Source organism: Nerophis ophidion, linkage group LG21 (assembly GCF_033978795.1).
Source record: "Nerophis ophidion isolate RoL-2023_Sa linkage group LG21, RoL_Noph_v1.0, whole genome shotgun sequence".
NCBI lineage: Eukaryota > Metazoa > Chordata > Actinopteri > Syngnathiformes > Syngnathidae > Nerophis > Nerophis ophidion.
In genome coordinates, this window is record NC_084631.1 from 3,327,471 (window position 1) to 3,344,599 (window position 17,129).

Below are 17,129 nucleotides of genomic sequence, written 5' to 3' on the forward strand. Positions count from 1 at the left end.
ACACATTTAGAACAGCAGTTTCTTTCATTCAAAAAATTTCAGGCTCATTTTTATACTTCGCAAACTCATTCCAAAGGCCGGATAAAACCGTATCTTAGACATCCCGCATCATATTGAGGGATGCGCCCATAGATCCGTATTTGTGTAAAAAAAGTATGTGATCGCCATAGCCGGTTAATCACAACATCGATATTATAAAAAATGTTTTAATCATTTTTTTCCCCCCGGCTGTCAAGAGGCTAGCAGTTAATTATGTGTCTCCATACAAATTGTGGAGCCGCTCCCCTAAAATAGTTATAATCACCTCTACTAAGGCAAATAACTTGCATTTGTTAGTATTTTGGGTATCACTATCAAACACTATTATCACTGGAGGACGAAGCTTTTGATTGATTGATTGATTGATTGATACTTTTATTAGTAGATTGCACAGTACAGTACATATTCCGCACAATTGACCACTAAATGGTAACACCCCAATAAGTTTTTCAACTTAATCTTTTCATCCTAAACGTGGAGCAAGCCAGGAACGGCTAATAGTTGAAGTTAAGTTAAAGTCCCAATGATAGTCACACACACCAGGTGTGGTGAAATCACCCTCTGCATTTGACCCATCCCTTTGATCACCCCCTGAGAGGTGAGCAGTGAGCAGCACTCATTCGGAATAATTTTGGTGATTTAATCCCCAAATCCAACCCTTGATGCTGAGTCCCAAGCAGGGAGGCAATGGGTCCCATTTTTATAGTCTTTGGTATAACTCACGACCAACCGATCTAAGGGCGGACACTCTAACCACAAGGCCACTGATAACGATATTAATCACCTCCAGTAAGGCAAATAACTTGCATTTCTTAGAATTTTAGGTATCATTATCATGCTTTATTATCACTGGAGGACGAGGCTAAACAAGAGCAAGCCAGGAATGGGCGTGCTAATAGCTAAGATAACCGCTAAGCGAGCTTGAACTTTAAGAAGCAGCAGAAAGTAAGCAGATAGTAACAGAAATGAACAAGTAGATTATTAGCACTGGACATGTAAGAGGAGGGCTGATCGATCCATAAATTGGTGGTGTCGATATAAGGGTAATGTCAGTATGAGGGTAATCCAGTTGATATACTTCTTAAAAACTACAAGTTTTCAATGAGTAGTAAACACTACTTTTTCCTTTTGTTTATTTAGTTACCATCCTTACTTATACAGTTATCTGTCAGAGATGTTCCAAAGATTGTGTGGTCTGTTTTTTCTAGGTGATCGGTGTGTTCAGCAAAGAGTACATCCCTCAGGGGACCCGGTTCGGTCCCCTACAAGGCGACATCTACACCAAAGACGACGTCCCCAAACAGGCCAACAGGAAATACTTCTGGAGGGTAAGCGCGACAAAACCATCGGTGATTTATAGGGCTTGCGAATCTTTGGGTGTCCCACGATTCGATTCAATATCGATTCTTGGGGTCACGGTTCGATTCGAAATCGATTTTTCTTCAATTCAATACGATTCTGGATTCAAAAACTATTATTTTCCCGATTTAAAAGGATTTCTCTGAGTCAAAGTTAGTTGTTGACGAACCCCAAGATGCAGAGATCGAGGCAGGCATAATAGAACTAGAGGACGAGGCGGATAACAAACTAAAGGAGCTAGCATGGGAGATAGAAAATAAAAGGAGCCTAACATGGAAGTTAGCAAAAACAAAAAGGGTCTAGCGTGCAAGCTACCGGGTAGCGAGCAGGGAAACATAAGTTGTAACGTGTAGTACAAAACAAACAGGAAGCAGGGAACAAAAAACAGTAAGCTACAAACATCAAACGGATATGGCTTACCGCTACGCTGCAAAGACACGACAAGGTACGACACGACAGGAGCGATAATACATGACAAGAGCGACAAGAAGTGACATCGACAAATCAATAATCCAGCACAAGGCAGGTACAAATAGGAGCGGGCTGATTAACGCCAGGTGTGGCCTGGTGCCAATCAGGGGGAAACAAAGCACTCAGGGAGACAAATAGGAAGCTGAACCAAAATAAGAGTGCTGACAGGAACTAAGGACAGGAAATACTAAACGCACAGATGAGAAACTAAAACACAAACTGTCAGTGGCAAGCCTGACACTCTGTTCTTGCAAGCAGAGTAGTAGATTTTTGTAAAAAAAATGTATAAATGTAAAGGACAATGTTTTATCAACTGATTGCAATAATGTAAATTGGTTTGAACTATTAAACGAACCAAAAATATGACTTATTTTATCTTTGTGAAAACATTGGACACAGTGTGTTGTCAAGCTTATGAGATGCCATGCAAGTGTAAGTCACTGTGACACTATTGTTTTTTATTATTTTTATAAATGTCTAATGATAATGTCAATGAGGGATTTTTAATCACTGCTATGCTGAAATTCTAACTGATATTGATACTGTTTCATTTTTGTTTCACTACTTTTGTTTTGTTCTGTGTGGTGTTTGTGTCTCCTCTCAATTGCTCTGTTTATTGCACTTCTGAGTGTTGCTGGCTCAGGTTCCGTTTTGGAATTGGATTCCATTGTTATGGTATTGCTGAATCGCACAGCGTGAGAATCGCGATTCGTATTCGAATCGATATTTCCCCACACCTCTAGTGATTTAGTTGGCGGTGGTCGGTTCAGTTGTGTGCAAGTTTCCACACAAAGCCTCCTCTCACAATAAGGAAGTAAGACCGGGTTTTTAGCTCAAGTCATCGCAGCTTTACGAGCACTTACTGACATTGCGTATGCGTCAAACACACACAGGATAAGCCCATTGTTTTGAACACACACACACACTTAGGATCCTTACTCATTCCCCTCAGGTCCCATGCCTCTAGTCTCATTCTTGTCAAGACACGGCTTGTGTCACTCGGGAAAATTTGCTTTCCGACCGAGCAAAATTCCCATGAAGCCTTTATTTCCCTGCCGGGCGTACCTTCCGGCGACATTTCCTGTTAAGACCCGTGCGAAATAGTGAAAGTGAGACGTTCTTAGGAAGTGACTCTTGTACCCGAGCCACGACGTTGACAGCGGTACGAGTCTGCACACTTGGCGGCCGGCCATATGTTGTGATTTTTTTTCTCTCTCTCTCTTTTTTAAAAGTCCTGATATGGACGAGAGCGAAAGGGAAAGAGAGAGAGAGAGAATGACACAGCAGCAAAGTGGAACCACGCCTCCCAGCCTTCAAATAACTATGACAGCTCATCTGACACACACACACACACACGAGTGTATAAACACTCACAACACACTAAGACGCACAACATTGCACATTAGAAGAGGACACGGGATACTTTACTGTACATGGCAGGGGTGATTTCATTTTTTTTCCCTTTGTATTTAAATCAAACAACATATTTTTAAGAGTAATCAAGTAATGAAATCTAAAACTAATTGAAATAAATGCATTCACCTAACCGGTTGCAATTGTTTTTGTTGTTGTTGCAGATTTACAGCAACGGGCAGCTGCAGAACTTTGTGGACGGCTATGACGTCCACAGAAGCAACTGGATGCGTTACGTCAACCCGGCCAGGTCGTTGGCCGAGCAGAACCTGGTGGCGTGCCAAAACAGCCGAGACATCTACTTCTACACCATGCGGCCCGTGGAGCCCAAAGAGGAGTTGCTGGTGTGGTACAGCCAGGAGTTTGCCCAGAGGTTGTGCAGCCAACAGGACAATGTCAAACACAGTGAGTGCGATCTCTTATACGAGTTGCGTCTTTTCAACGGCTCTGGAAAGTAACCAATGGGTACCGATTTTAAGTTTTATTGGAGCAGATTTTTATGTAATTGTCCAACCAAACTGCTGACTGGACTAGAAAACGAGCAAAAAGGAAGCGTAACAGCGTTCGGACTTCTGGTTAATTGTGATGAGTTGGCGACTCGAGGTGTACCCTGCCTTAGACGTTCAGCAAAGTTGATATCCTGTATGATTTGTGGCTTTATTATTTTGTCAAACGGACCAAATTCACCACAAAATCAACTACAACTAGATAAAAAAAAATTTAATATTTAAAAGCTTCTGTCACACTTGGACTATGGAATAGTTTGTTTCTCCAATGCGAAGGATAGTTGGCACGAGCCGGACGTGAATGTGAGTAAATTTTATTTGATACTCTAACACAAACAAACTACAAAAAGGCAAACAAATGGCGCGCACAATGAATATTTGCCAACCCTCCCGGATTTTCCGGGAGACTCCCGAAATTCAGCGTCTCTCCCAAAAAGCTATTGGAAGAAATTTTCTTCCGAACTGCTGACTGGACTAGAAAACGAGCAAAAAGGAAGCGTAAAAGTGTTCGGACTTCTGGTTAATTGTGATGAGTTGGCAACTCGAGGTGTACCCTGCCTTAGACGTTCAGCGAAGTTGATATCCTGATGATTTGTGGCTTTATTATTTTGTCAAACGGACCAAACTCGCCACAAAATTAACTACAACAAGATAGATTTTTTTTTTTAATATTTAAAAGCTTCTGTCACACTTGGACTATGGGATAGTTTGTTTCTCCAATGCAAAGGATAGTTAGCACGAGCCAGACGTGAATGTGAGTAAATTTTATTTAATACACTAACACAAACAAACTACAAAAAGGCAAACAAATGGCGCGCACAATGAATACTTGCAAACCCTCACGGATTTTCCGGGAGACTCCCAAAATTCAGCGTCTCTCCCAAAAAGCTATTGGAAGAAATTTTCTTCCGAACTACTGACTGGACTAGAAAACGAGCAAAAAGGAAGCGTAAAAGCGTTCGGACTTCATGTTAATTGTGATGAGTTGGCAACTCGAGATGTACCCTGCCTTAGACGCTCAGCGAAGTTGATATCCTGTATGATTTTTGGCTTTATTATTTTGTCAAACGGACCAAATTCGCCACAAAATTAACTACAACAAGATAGATTTTTTGAAAAATATTTAAAAGATTCCATCGCACTTGGACTATGACTTGGACTATGGGATAGCTTGTTTCTCCAATGCAAAGGATAGTTGGCCCGGTCCTAATGTGATTGTTAGTACATTTTATTTAATACTCTAACACAAAAAAACAATAAAAAGGCAAAAAAATGGTGCGCACAATGGCGGAGAACAAACTTGACTAATGACTGATAAATGGGTTGTACTTGTATAGCGCTTTTCTACCTTGAAGGTACTCCAAGCGCTTTGACACTACTTCCACATTCACACACACATTCACACACTGATGGAGGGAGCTGCCATGCAAGGCGCTAACCAGCACCCATCAGGAGCAAGGGTGAAGTGTCTTGCTCAGGACACAACGGACGTGACCGGGTTTGTACTAGGTCGGGATTGAACCAGGGACCCTTGGGTTGCGCACTGCCACTCTCCCACTGCGCCACGCCGTCCCCGACTAGCATAAAGGCTACAAACTATAAACATGAAAAAAAAACACTTGCACTGCGGCATGAATAACAAAACTTACGTGGCGTGGACAAAATGAACTGAATGGTCTTTGGCATGAAAGGAGTTGAGGAATACGGGATGTGAAGTTGCCAGACTGACTACCAGGTAACTGTGGTTTAAATAATAACTATGATCATGGGGCTGAGGACAGGGGCCCGACATGGGGGCCAGGTGAAAATAATGAGCTGCTATGGAAGTGCAAAACTAAGAACTGAATGTCCAAAAAACAATGGATGATATGTGAAATAGGTCAAGAGTAAATACTCTTGCTAGGATAGAACAATTTAGTATTCACATTTTCATTTTTTTATCATGTCCTCATTTTTAGCCGAGTTTTATTCCTACTTTTTACATTCCTATACATACACTAGGGCTGTCAATAATAATGACATCACAAAATCACAAAAAATAAATACCAGACTAATCACATATAAACACAGATTAATTGCACAATTTATTTTAAACTGACATCCTCCTTTATCTTAACTCCGATAGTTACCTAAAAGGCGGCCTATATGGTCAGTGATCAGGTCCATGCATACGCCGGTAAAAGGTTGGGACTTTAAATACAACTGTTTGAGCGACTAAAGCATTTAAAAACTACTCCTGACAGTACAAATGCATTTGTGTCCAAAATTTTTTCGATTAATTTAAATCAGGGGTAGGGAACCTATGGCTCTAGAGCCAGATGTGGCTCTTTTGATGACTGCATCTGACTCTCAGATACATCTGAGCTGATGTTGCTTAACACATTAAGTAATGAATGATTCCACTTGTTAAAAATAACATTCAAAATATAAAACATTCTCATGCATTTTTAATCCATCCATCCGTTTTTCTGCCGCACCTGTTCAAGAAGTTGCCTTAATGGTAAGAAGTTATTTATTTAGTATCAATTAGTGTAGGGCTTGCCCTCCTGGGGGTTCTTCAGACCCCCAAGCACAGACATGAGATCCTGTTTGAGGGTTACAATATTGTTTTATTTTTCAAAAAGTCTCTCAGTTGCTTTCCAGCAATTGTATTTTTCTATTTCGTTCCCGCTTGCGCTCTGGCTCCAGCCCCAACCCCAACCCCGTCTCTCCTCCTGGCTGCTGCTTATAACAGAGCGGCAGGTGATTAGATAACAAGGCCCAGGTGGGCCATCTACGCACCTGTCGCTGGTTTCCAGGCCGGTCCTGGCACATCCCCAGTTCGCTGCAGGCCCGCAGGCCATGCCCCCTCCACAGTTAGCTTCAGAATAACAATGTTATTACAAAGAATAAGAGACCTAATATACTCTAGAAATGTTGGTCTTACTTAAAAATCTACGCGTTTAGTTGTGTTCAGTGTTAAAAAAAATATTATATGGCTCTTATGGAAATACATTTTAAAATATTGGGCTTTTTGGCTCTCTCAGCCAAAAAGGTTCCCGACCCCTGATTTAAATGATGCAAGCGAGTAATAACGTTGTAGTTAATCATGATTAATCAAATGTAAAAGTTGGATTAATCCGATTTTTTTTTTAAGTATAATTTGACAGCAGTAATAAATACATGTTTTCTTACTTACCTCATTTATCGCTGTCAATTGGTTCTGGACTTGACTGCGATGAATCAATTTCTGCAAAGAAGGAATCATTGATTATTATATCAGTTGTAGGGAACCTATGGCTCTAGAGCCAGATGTGGCTCTTTTGATGACTGCATCTGGCTCTCAGATACATCTGAGCTGACGTTGCTTAACAGGATAAGTAATGAATAATTCCACTTGTAATCACAGTGTTAAAAATGTTCAAAATATAAAACATTTTCATCCATCTGTTTTCTACCGCACCTGTTCAAGAAGTTGCGTTAATGGTAAGAAGTTATTTATTTATTATTGGTTGGTGTGGGGCTTGCCCTCCTGGGGGTTCTTCAGACCCCCAAGCACTGACATGAGAGCCTGTTTCAGGGTTACAATATTGTTTTATTTTTCAATAAGTCTCTCAGTTGCTTTCCAGCAATTGTATTTCCAGCCCCAACCCCGTCTCTCCTCCTGGCTGCTGCTTATAACAGAGCGACAGGTGATTAGATAACAAGGCCCAGGTGGGCCATCTACGCACCTGTCGCTGCAGGCCCACAGGCCACGCCCCCTTCACAGTTAGGTTCAGAATAACAATGTTGTTACAAAGAATAAGAGACCTATTATACTCTAGAAATGTTGGTCTTACTTAAAAATGCACGTGTTTAGTTGTGTTCAGTGTTGAAAAAAATATTATATGGCTCTTATGGAAATATATTTTAAAATATTTGGCTTTTTGGCTCTCTCAGCCAAAAAGGTTCCCGACCCCTGGATTATATATTGAATATTTTCAAAGCTAGAGAATAATAAAAAAAAACTTTTTTTAAGTGCAATTCATTTTCATAACATGGTCCCTTGTTATATTCTTATGTTTACCGTCATATTTTTTATTGTTATTGTTGCTTTTTTATTTTGATTCTTATTGTTATATTTTTCAATTTTATTTCCATTTATACCCCATTATTTACTCTTTAAATTTGTTCTTAATTCTATACACTGCTGCTGGAATTTACATTTTCATGAGGGAACTCTCCTGAAGGAATCAATAAAGTAATATCTATTTATCTATCTATATAAAAAAAAAACTGTTTACAACTTTGTAAATACATTTTTCAACATTTTGAGGGACTCAAAGACATGACATTGCACTCTTTACTCAACTTTACACATTTTTAATAAAATATACTTAGACTGATGGGGCCAATCAGTGGCCATAAAACTGATTGGTTCGGTCTTATCCAGTGGCCAATAAATTTAGCCATTTTTATGCTTGAAAATGCTAATTTTAGGGCAAAAATGTTGTAGAATATGCTTAAAAAAACACCCACAAAATAAGGGATGTAATATTTGAGGCCTGATGTAGCAAGGGTCGAATGTAAATATTTTATTCTTACTTAACTGTATTTTTTCGGAAATTTACTTTTGCTACGGTAATTTAAAAAACTGTGGACTGGGACATGGAAAGTTCACAATAAAAACACACAAAAAAAAAAAAGTACAATCAATATTTCTGAATACTTCCCACCAATAGAATAATAAGGGTGTTCATTAAAATGATTATAATTAATTATAATCTTACAACTGCTACCTGTGATTCGTTCCTGGATGAAAAAAATACACTAATAAGCCAGTCTTTTGCTCAGTGGCCTTGTGGTTAGAGTGTCCGTCCTAAGACTGGTAGGTCGTGAGTTCAAACCCCGGCCGAGTCATACCAAAGACTATAAAAAAATGGGACCCGCTGCTTCCCTGCTGGGCACTCAGCATCAAGGGTTGAAATTGGGGGTTAAATCATCAAAATGATTCCACCGCTGCTGCTCACTGCTCCCCTCACCTCCCAGGGGGTGAACATGGGGACGGGTCAAAGAGGATAATTTCACAACACAAAGTGTGTGTGTGACTTTAAATTGGGACTTTAACCTTAGCTTTAACTTTTCATCTTTCCTTGGTTTTAACTGGGCAAAACAAAGTGAAAGCTACCTGATGGTCATCTGGTAAAAAAAATTTAAAAAAGTTAATTCTTTCGCTTTTCTAAATCAGATAACATTGAAGACACTCCGAAGATCTGTGACTCAGAGTCACTGAGCATGATTAGCTGGAAAATTCTTTGCCTTCAAAGCAAAACGGAGACACGTTATTTCCCTCCTTTGATGTTATCGCTGGCTTGGTTGTCTTGCTATATGTTTCCTTGTCTGGTTTACTGTAAGAAAGCAATTATTTACACTGGATTACAAAACTGCACGCTTGGACCAAACAAATCATGTGAGGTGACTGACAATGTTTGTCAATGAGTCATTTTTTTGTAAGCTGTGAACGGAAATTATATCCTCATCCTGAGTGATCCTCTACTGCCCCAAAGTTGTGTGATTCAAGATGTGTCGCTATTCAGCCTAGTGAGTCATACTTAGTAGGTGTAATTACCTTGTAAATACCCTAGAACAGGGGTAGGGAACCTATGGCTCTAGATGACTGCATCTGGCTCTTGGATAAATGTGAGCTGACATCGCTTAACAGGATAAGTAATGAATAATTCCACTTGTAATCATACTGTTAAAAATAACATTCAAAATATAAAACATCCTCATGCATTTTTATGTTCAAGAAGTTGCGTTAATGGTAAGAAGTCATTTATTTATTATTGGTTAGTGTTGGGCTTGCCCTCCTGGGGGTTCTTCAGACCACCAAGCACCGACATGAGAGCCTGTTTTAGGGTAAAATATTGTTTTGTTTCTTCCAATTAGTCTCTCAGTTGCTTTCCAGCAATTGTCTCTCCTCCTGGCTGCTGCTTATAACAGAGCGACAGGTGATTAGATAAAAAGGCCCAGGTGGGCCCTCTACGCAACGGTCCTGGCAACATCCCGCTTTGCTGCAGGCCCGCAGGCCACGCCCCTTCCACAGTTTGCTTCAGAATAACAATGTTATTACAAAGAATAAGAGACCTATTATACTCTGGAAATGTTGGTGTTACTTAAAAATGCACGCGTTTAGTTGTGTTCAGTGTTAAAAAAATATATATATACAGCTCTTAGGGAATAAAACCAATATAAAAATATGATTAAAAACAATATTCAAATATCCGTAGCTCAACCAATGACTGAATAAAGAATAAAACCAATATAAAAATAATAATAAAAAATGAATAAATACGATTAAAAACTATATCAAAAACAATATTCAAATATCCTTAGCTCCACCAATGACTGAATAAAAAATAAAAGCAATATAAAAATAATAAAAAAAAATATGATTGAAAACGATATAAAAAACAATATTCAAATATCCTTAGCTCCGTCAATGACTGAATAAAAATTAAAAACAAAATAAAAATAATTAAAAAAAAAAAAAAATTATAGGGACGGCATGGCGCAGTGAGGGAGAGTGGTCGTGCGAGGGTCCCTGGTTCAATCCCTACCTAGTACCAACCTAGTCACGTCCGTTGTGTCCTGAGCAAGACACTTCACCCTTGCTCCTGATGGGTGCTGGTTAGCGCCTTGCATGGCAGCTCCCACTGATGGAGGGAGCTTTGAGTACCTTGAAGGTAGAAAAGCGCTATACAAGTACAACCCATTTATTTATCATTTATTTATTTAAATACATTTTAAAATATTTGACTTCTTGGCTCTCTCAGCCAAAAAGGTTCCCGACCCCTGCCCTAGAAGCATCCACTTTTGTCATTACCTAGTCATGCTTCCTCAACATTTGACTGTAGTTTTGCTTCTCGGCACAACACAAACGGAATAATTTAAACTTTGGGTCATTGTCAGTTGTATACATCAAAGGAGTCAACGTGAACATCGACACATGATGCTCATACATGACATGAAGGACACCCACGCACTTTACCACCGACCCAATCTCCCACAGCGACGCTATTACTGGAATTGACAAACAAAACACTGCAGGATTTTATGTCTTATGAGTCAAACCTGATACTACTATCATTTACCATCACAGGGAGTGCCGTGTGTGGGTGGATATGCGTCGAAAGAGGTCTATTTCTTATCATGTTCTCAGAGTCTACGACTTTGAAATAATCCATATATGGACTAATACATGGAGAATTTGTTTCCATCAATTTGGAAGCATAAAAATGGTCAGAATTGAATTTTGTTGGCCGATAAGAAGAACTAAAAGTCCTGCCAGGGGTGTCAAACTCAAACACAGAGTGGGCCAAAATGTAAAACTGAACGAAGCCGCGGGCCGAAGTTGAACAAATGAATCTTTTAATAGGGACCCAAACATGTTTAGCATTAAATATTGACCAAGCAAGGCTTATATAACTTTATAGTGACATGCAAAGTCCAGTTTTAAATAAAAAATAATTAAAAAATATCAATGGCATATCAAATAAAATAAAAATACAAATTGAATGCTTCTTTTCGGCAGCGGGTTTGAGTTGAGGCGGGGTTTGGTGGTAGCGGGGGTGTATATTGTAGCGTCCCGGAAGAGTTCTGGGTGTTTGTTCGGTTGTGTTTATGTTGTGTTACGGTGCGGATGTTCTCCCGAAATGTGTTTGTCATTCTTGTTTGGTGTGGGTTCACAGTGTGGCGCATATTTGTAACAGTGTTAAAGTTGTTTATACGGCCACCCTCAGTGTGACCTGTATGGCTGTTGACCAAGTATGCCTTGCATACACTTGTTTGTGTTAGGGGTGGGCGATATCGCAAATTTGGGTATCGATACCAATCCGATCCGATACCGATACCGATACTGGAAGTGTCGTCATCTGATGGGGGTGGGGGGACTTCGGGGTATCAATACTTTTGAAAAACAAATTTGTACTTTTGCCTTTATTAATTGATTATGATAATAATAGAACACAGGACAACGATTTAAGTCAAAAAATAAAATATTTATTACAAAAGTAATATCAATAGCAATAAAGTAATGCAAATAAGGTGCAAACAACTACTGAACCTGGCTTGTCGCCTCAAAACACACTTAAGGTAAATAACAAAACATTAGTTATTGAACAAAGTTGTAAACATGAACACGAAACAAAAGAACTGAGAAATTCTTAACATTATTTTAGTGCAATAAAATACTTTACAGTTTACAACCAAGACATTAAGTCGCACTGGAAACACACGTGTGTGGGTGTGTGTGTGTGTGTGTGTGTGTGTGTGTGTGTGTGTGTGTGTGTGTGTGTGTGTGTGTGTCCGAGTGAACCTCGGAGCGAATTATACTGATGTGTGTGCGCCAATGCACCAAGCGTCATGTTAATTGTATTTATTTTATTTTATTTTGGGTTGAAGATGAATTTTTAAAGTGTTTTTAAATCTCGTTGGCGACCCATCACTAGGGAGGAGGGTGGAGTGGTGAGGAGCGCTGCGCTCACAATACCGATACTCACTAAGTATCAATACTATCAATACTTGGTATCGATACGCCCAGCCCTAGTTTGTGTGTATGAGCCGCATATATTATGTGAGTGGGCCGGCACGCTGTTTGCATGGAGGAAAAGCGTACGTGGCGACATGTAGAGAACGCCAAAGGCAGTGCTTTTACCGCCCGCCCCCAATTTTATTGTCCAGGTGGAAATCGGGAGGGGCACTGAACTTCGGGAGTCTCCCGGGAAAATCGGGAGGGTTGACGAGTAGAATAGAATGAACTTTATTGTCATTATATGTGCATATAACGAGATTACAGAGTATGAGTATTAGCGGTGAATGCGGTGTAACAGCGGCGGGCCAGATCTAATGTTAATTTGATATTGCCTCAAGGGTCAAATGAAATTAAACGGCGGGCCAGATTTGGCCCGCGGGCCAGAGTTTGACACCCATGTTCTAAGTCAATCAGGTCATTGTATTCCCAGGGCCCTGAATAGATCGCAACCAGAGTAGTAACCCCTAATTCTGGGTCGTTGTACGCAATACTCTTGAAGGGTGAACTCATCTCATCAGTTGACATTCACAGACTTAGATAGGACAGCTCTAGTCTGAAAGCCTGGTTCAGAATCCGGGTATTCAGCCTCTACAAAAGCCCTAAAGTTGTCACACCTAGGGATCATGTTTTGTTTTGCCATGTTATGTTTTTGATTTTGGACATTCAGTCACGTTTTGCACTTCCTGGTTTTGTTTATTTCCATGCCAACGTATTAGTTCCCACCTTGTCACGCCCCTGCCCTCAGTCCCGCACCTGTTCCTGATTATCACAGCCAGTATTTAAGTCATTTTCTTTCTGTTCCTCACACATGCGCACGCACCCTACCCATGCTGCACCTCCTTCATGTCCTTGTCCATAGTTCCGTGTCGTAGAAGTTTTTGTATTCATGCCATTGTGCTAGTTTTGTTTATAGTTTATTAATATTCATAGCCAATTGTTTTTGTGCAAAGTCCTTCAGTTTATGTCCATCATTTCATGCCATCGAGCAGGTGTTTTTGTTTCACGTTTGTACTGTTTAGCCAAGTTTCATCCTCCATTGTGAGCTCTTTTTGTTGTTTATTTGTTTATTACATAAACAACCATGTACTTACATTCATGCCTGACTCGTCCCACATCATCCTTGCATCGATGAAGCACAAACATCCGCAGCCCAAGCCTGACAAAAGTAACATGAGGTCAAGGGAGGCAGATGAAAATTGAATCAATATGGATTTGTGTCCATTGATCTGTGGTAAAAATGTATTTTCTGTTTGACTTCAATTGTTTTGGAAAAACAAAAAGTCAACATTTCGGAAATTTTCAAATACAAGGCAGAAATCCGATTTGGCAGAATCACAAACTGGATTATAAACCTGTTTTTTGTTTTTTCCTTATCACGTCACCATTACATTTCTAATCTTGCCTTTATAAAGTTTATTACAGAACGTGACTTTCTGTTCAGTGTTATGGGTTCAATAAAAGAGTGAGACATTGTTATTTTTGCTGATGGGACATAAAAAAAAGTCACACGGTGACACATAGAGAGCATTTAAAGGAGGCGTACCTGCAAATCTGACTCAGAACGTCACTATCACCATTTATGGTTGTAGTCCAACATCAAGTTATTGAATCACTTGACTGAGGTGAAGAACTGTGTTTATGTGTCCATGGATGTTCTCATTTAACCCCATTATTTTATTCTCAGGTTTCAACTGTTTCAGTAGAAGAAATGTCGCCTTTAATCCCAACAAACTTCACTAATCCATCCTTATAGATTTAGATTGGTCCATAGCAGGGGTCACCAACCTTTTTCAAACCAAGAGCTATGTCTTGGGTACTGATTAATGCCAAGGGCTACCACTTAAAATAATTGCCAGAAATAGCCGATTTGCTCAATTTACCTTTAATAAATAAATCTATATATTTTTATACATACATATATAAATATATATATATATATATATATATATATATATATATCAATGGGTATTTCTGTCAGGCATTCCGTTTTATTTCCTTTTACGTAGAGAATAAATGATGAAAAAAAAGCTCTTAATTGAACGGTTTAAAAGAGGAGAAAACCGGGAAAGAATGAAAATTTTAATTTGAAACATAGTTTATCTTCAATTTCGACTCTTTAAAATTCAAAATTCAACCTAAAAAAAAAGAAGAGAAAAACTAGCTAATTCGAATCTCTTTGAAAAAATTGAAAAAAGAATTTATGGAACATCATTAATAATTTTTCCTGATTAAGATTAATTTTAGAATTTTGATGACATGTTTTAGATTTTGTTGGAATATATAACAAATTGGACCAAGCTATATTTCTAACAAAAACAAATTATTATTTCTTCCAGATTTTCCAGAACAAAAATTTTAAAAGAAATTCAGAAGACTTTGAAATAAGATTTAAATTTGATTCTAAAGATTTGTTAGAATAATTTTTGGAAATTTTAATCATAATAAGTTTGAAGAAATATTTCATAAATATTCTTTGTTGAAAAAACAGAAGCTAAAATAAAAAAAAATACATTTACTTGAACATTGATTTAAATTGTCAGGAAAGAAAAGGAACAAATTTAAAAGGTAAAAAGGTATGTGTCTAAAAATCCTAAAATCATTTTTAAGGTTGTATTTTTTCTCAAAAATTTTCTTTCTGAAAGTTATAAGAAGCAAAGTAAAAAAAATAAATGAATTCATTTAAACAAGTGAAGACCAAGTCTTTAAAATATTTTCTTGGATTTTCAAATTCTATTTGAGTTTTGTGTCTCTTAGAATTAAAAATGTCGAGCAAAGCGAGACCAGCTTGCTAGTAAATAAATACAATTTAAAAAATAGAGGCAGCTCACTGGTAAGTGCTGCTATTTGAGCTATTTTTAGAACAGACCAGCGGGCGACTCATCTGGTCCTTACGGGCTACCTGGTGCCCGCGGGCACCGCATTGGCGACCCCTGGTCCAGAGTAGGACTAGATCTGACCAATCAAAGTCTATGTTCTGTTCAGTTTGTCTTAGAAAAATGTTGTGCCTCTCATCTGAACAGAATAGAACGCCTAATTGTCATCAAACGTGAAAGCGTGATGAAATTACAGGTGGACTTCAGGAAGTTATCATAGACTTAGATTGGTCAGATTTAGTCTAGGCTTGATCTGACTAATAATTCCATCTGGAACCAGGCTCTCAGACTAGAGCATGAACTGATAAAACTGTCTCGAAGGAGAGGCAACAGGTCTTCTAAGAAAAACTGAGCAGTCCGGTTGCAATCAATTAGACATCATGAGACTGTATTATCAAGCTTGGACTTGGACGGGGGTTGTTTCTTCGACGCAAAGGCTAGTTGGCACGAGCGAGACGTGAATGTGGGTACATATTTATTTTTAACACTATAACTAAAAAAAAAAAAAAAGGCAAACAAAGGGCGCTAACAAGGAGGTACAAACACTGGGCTATGAAAAAACAAAAGGCTACAAACTATAAACATGAACAAAAACACTTGCGCCGTGGCATGAACAACAAAACTTATGTGGCTAGGACAAAACGAACAGCATAGCATGGCATGAAGCAGATGAGGAATATGGGTATGTATGTAGGAAGTTGCCAGGCCGACTACCCGGTAACTGAGGCTTAAATAATAGCTATGAAATTAACAAGAGGTGTGAGAGCTGAGGACAGGGGCGTGACTTGAGGGCAAGGTGAAAATCAATGAGTTGGCATGAAGATAAGAGCAACAAGGAAGTGCAAAAGTGGGATACAAGTGTCCAAAAAATAACCAGAAATGACAAAAACAAAACATGATCCATAGACGTGACATGTATGAGTTCATCTTCCTTTGCTTGAATGTACCGGTGATAATCCGGCTGTTTTATTTGTGCCTCTCACAGAATACACGAACGACGAACACGGCAACAACAAGCAGCATCAAGCTCAGCAAATGTGGCTGAAGGAGTCAAGAAAAGAAGAGGCAAAAGAGGAGAGGAATGACGAAGGAGAAGTGGACGTAGAGATGCTAGGAAGAGACACGCCCCCTGACACTCCTGATGAACTCATCATGGACTTCAGCAAAAAGATCGAAAAAGAGGAGAAGATCAAAAGGGATCCGGAGGATTGTGGGTTCCTTCCATCCTCCCGGCCCGAACAAAGAGGCCTTGGATTGAATCCTCCGTACTTTCCAGAACATCACCCCGCATTAGCGTCCGATCGCCGAAGTCTGCCTCTCCACCTCCATGGTATCTACGGCCACCGGGAAGGGCTGGTGTCCTCTTACCCGCTTTACCCTCAGTCCAGAACACTCCAGCCCGCATACCAGCTCCTCCCTCCCTACACTTCGCACTATCCTCGTCTACTCCTGCCTTCATACTCCCCTCCATTTCCGGGGATGCTGCCTTCCAGAGGATCCCTCCGGTATGGCAGCTATCTGGGCACTGATGGGCTACCGTACCCTCCCATCAGCACCCCGAGTCTACTTCCCATGTCCCTCCAATACCCTCCATCTCCACAGGGCAGTTTGAAAGAACTAACCCCCAATGTGTCCCCGCCGAGAGGTGCGCCGGCGACCCCTGAACTCTCTCCCATTCCCAAGCCAATGAGCCAGCTTCCACCACCTGAACAGACTTCCTCAAGCTGCGACGAGGCAATGAACCTAACCTTGGACACTATCAAAGGCAACTCGGTGCTGCGAAACCGTCCTGGACACAAATCTTTGCCCTATCCACTGAAAAAGCAGAACGGGAAGATCAAGTATGAATGTAACATCTGTTCAAAGACTTTCGGACAGTTGTCTAATCTCAAGGTAATGCTCCCAGCAACTAATAAC

The 17,129-nt window shown here is 39.7% G+C and overlaps 1 protein-coding gene and 1 long non-coding RNA gene across 4 annotated transcripts in view; one reads left to right on the forward strand and one right to left on the reverse strand.

Annotated features, from left to right (window-relative positions):
- Window positions 1–17,129, reverse strand: part of LOC133539586 (uncharacterized) — a 96,002-nt gene that overhangs the window by 48,708 nt on the left and 30,165 nt on the right. Inside the window, exons 5-6 of one of the 2 annotated variants that reach the window (XR_009803439.1) lie at window positions 13,431–13,495; window positions 6,967–7,017 (exon numbers count right to left, since the gene is read on the reverse strand). This is a non-coding gene — a long non-coding RNA (uncharacterized LOC133539586). The remainder of the gene's footprint in view (window positions 1–6,966; window positions 7,018–13,430; window positions 13,496–17,129) is intronic. The other variant, XR_009803440.1, reaches the window with a different exon arrangement.
- Window positions 1–17,129, forward strand: part of prdm1b (PR domain containing 1b, with ZNF domain) — a 40,730-nt gene that overhangs the window by 15,954 nt on the left and 7,647 nt on the right. The window contains exons 3-5 of one of the 2 annotated variants that reach the window (XM_061881606.1): window positions 1,248–1,367; window positions 3,447–3,687; window positions 16,198–17,105. In XM_061881606.1, the coding sequence (XP_061737590.1) occupies window positions 1,248–1,367; window positions 3,447–3,687; window positions 16,198–17,105 (1,269 nt within the window). Of the gene's footprint in view, window positions 1–1,247; window positions 1,368–3,154; window positions 3,312–3,446; window positions 3,688–16,197; window positions 17,106–17,129 lie in introns of those variants that run through there. The other variant, XM_061881607.1, reaches the window with a different exon arrangement.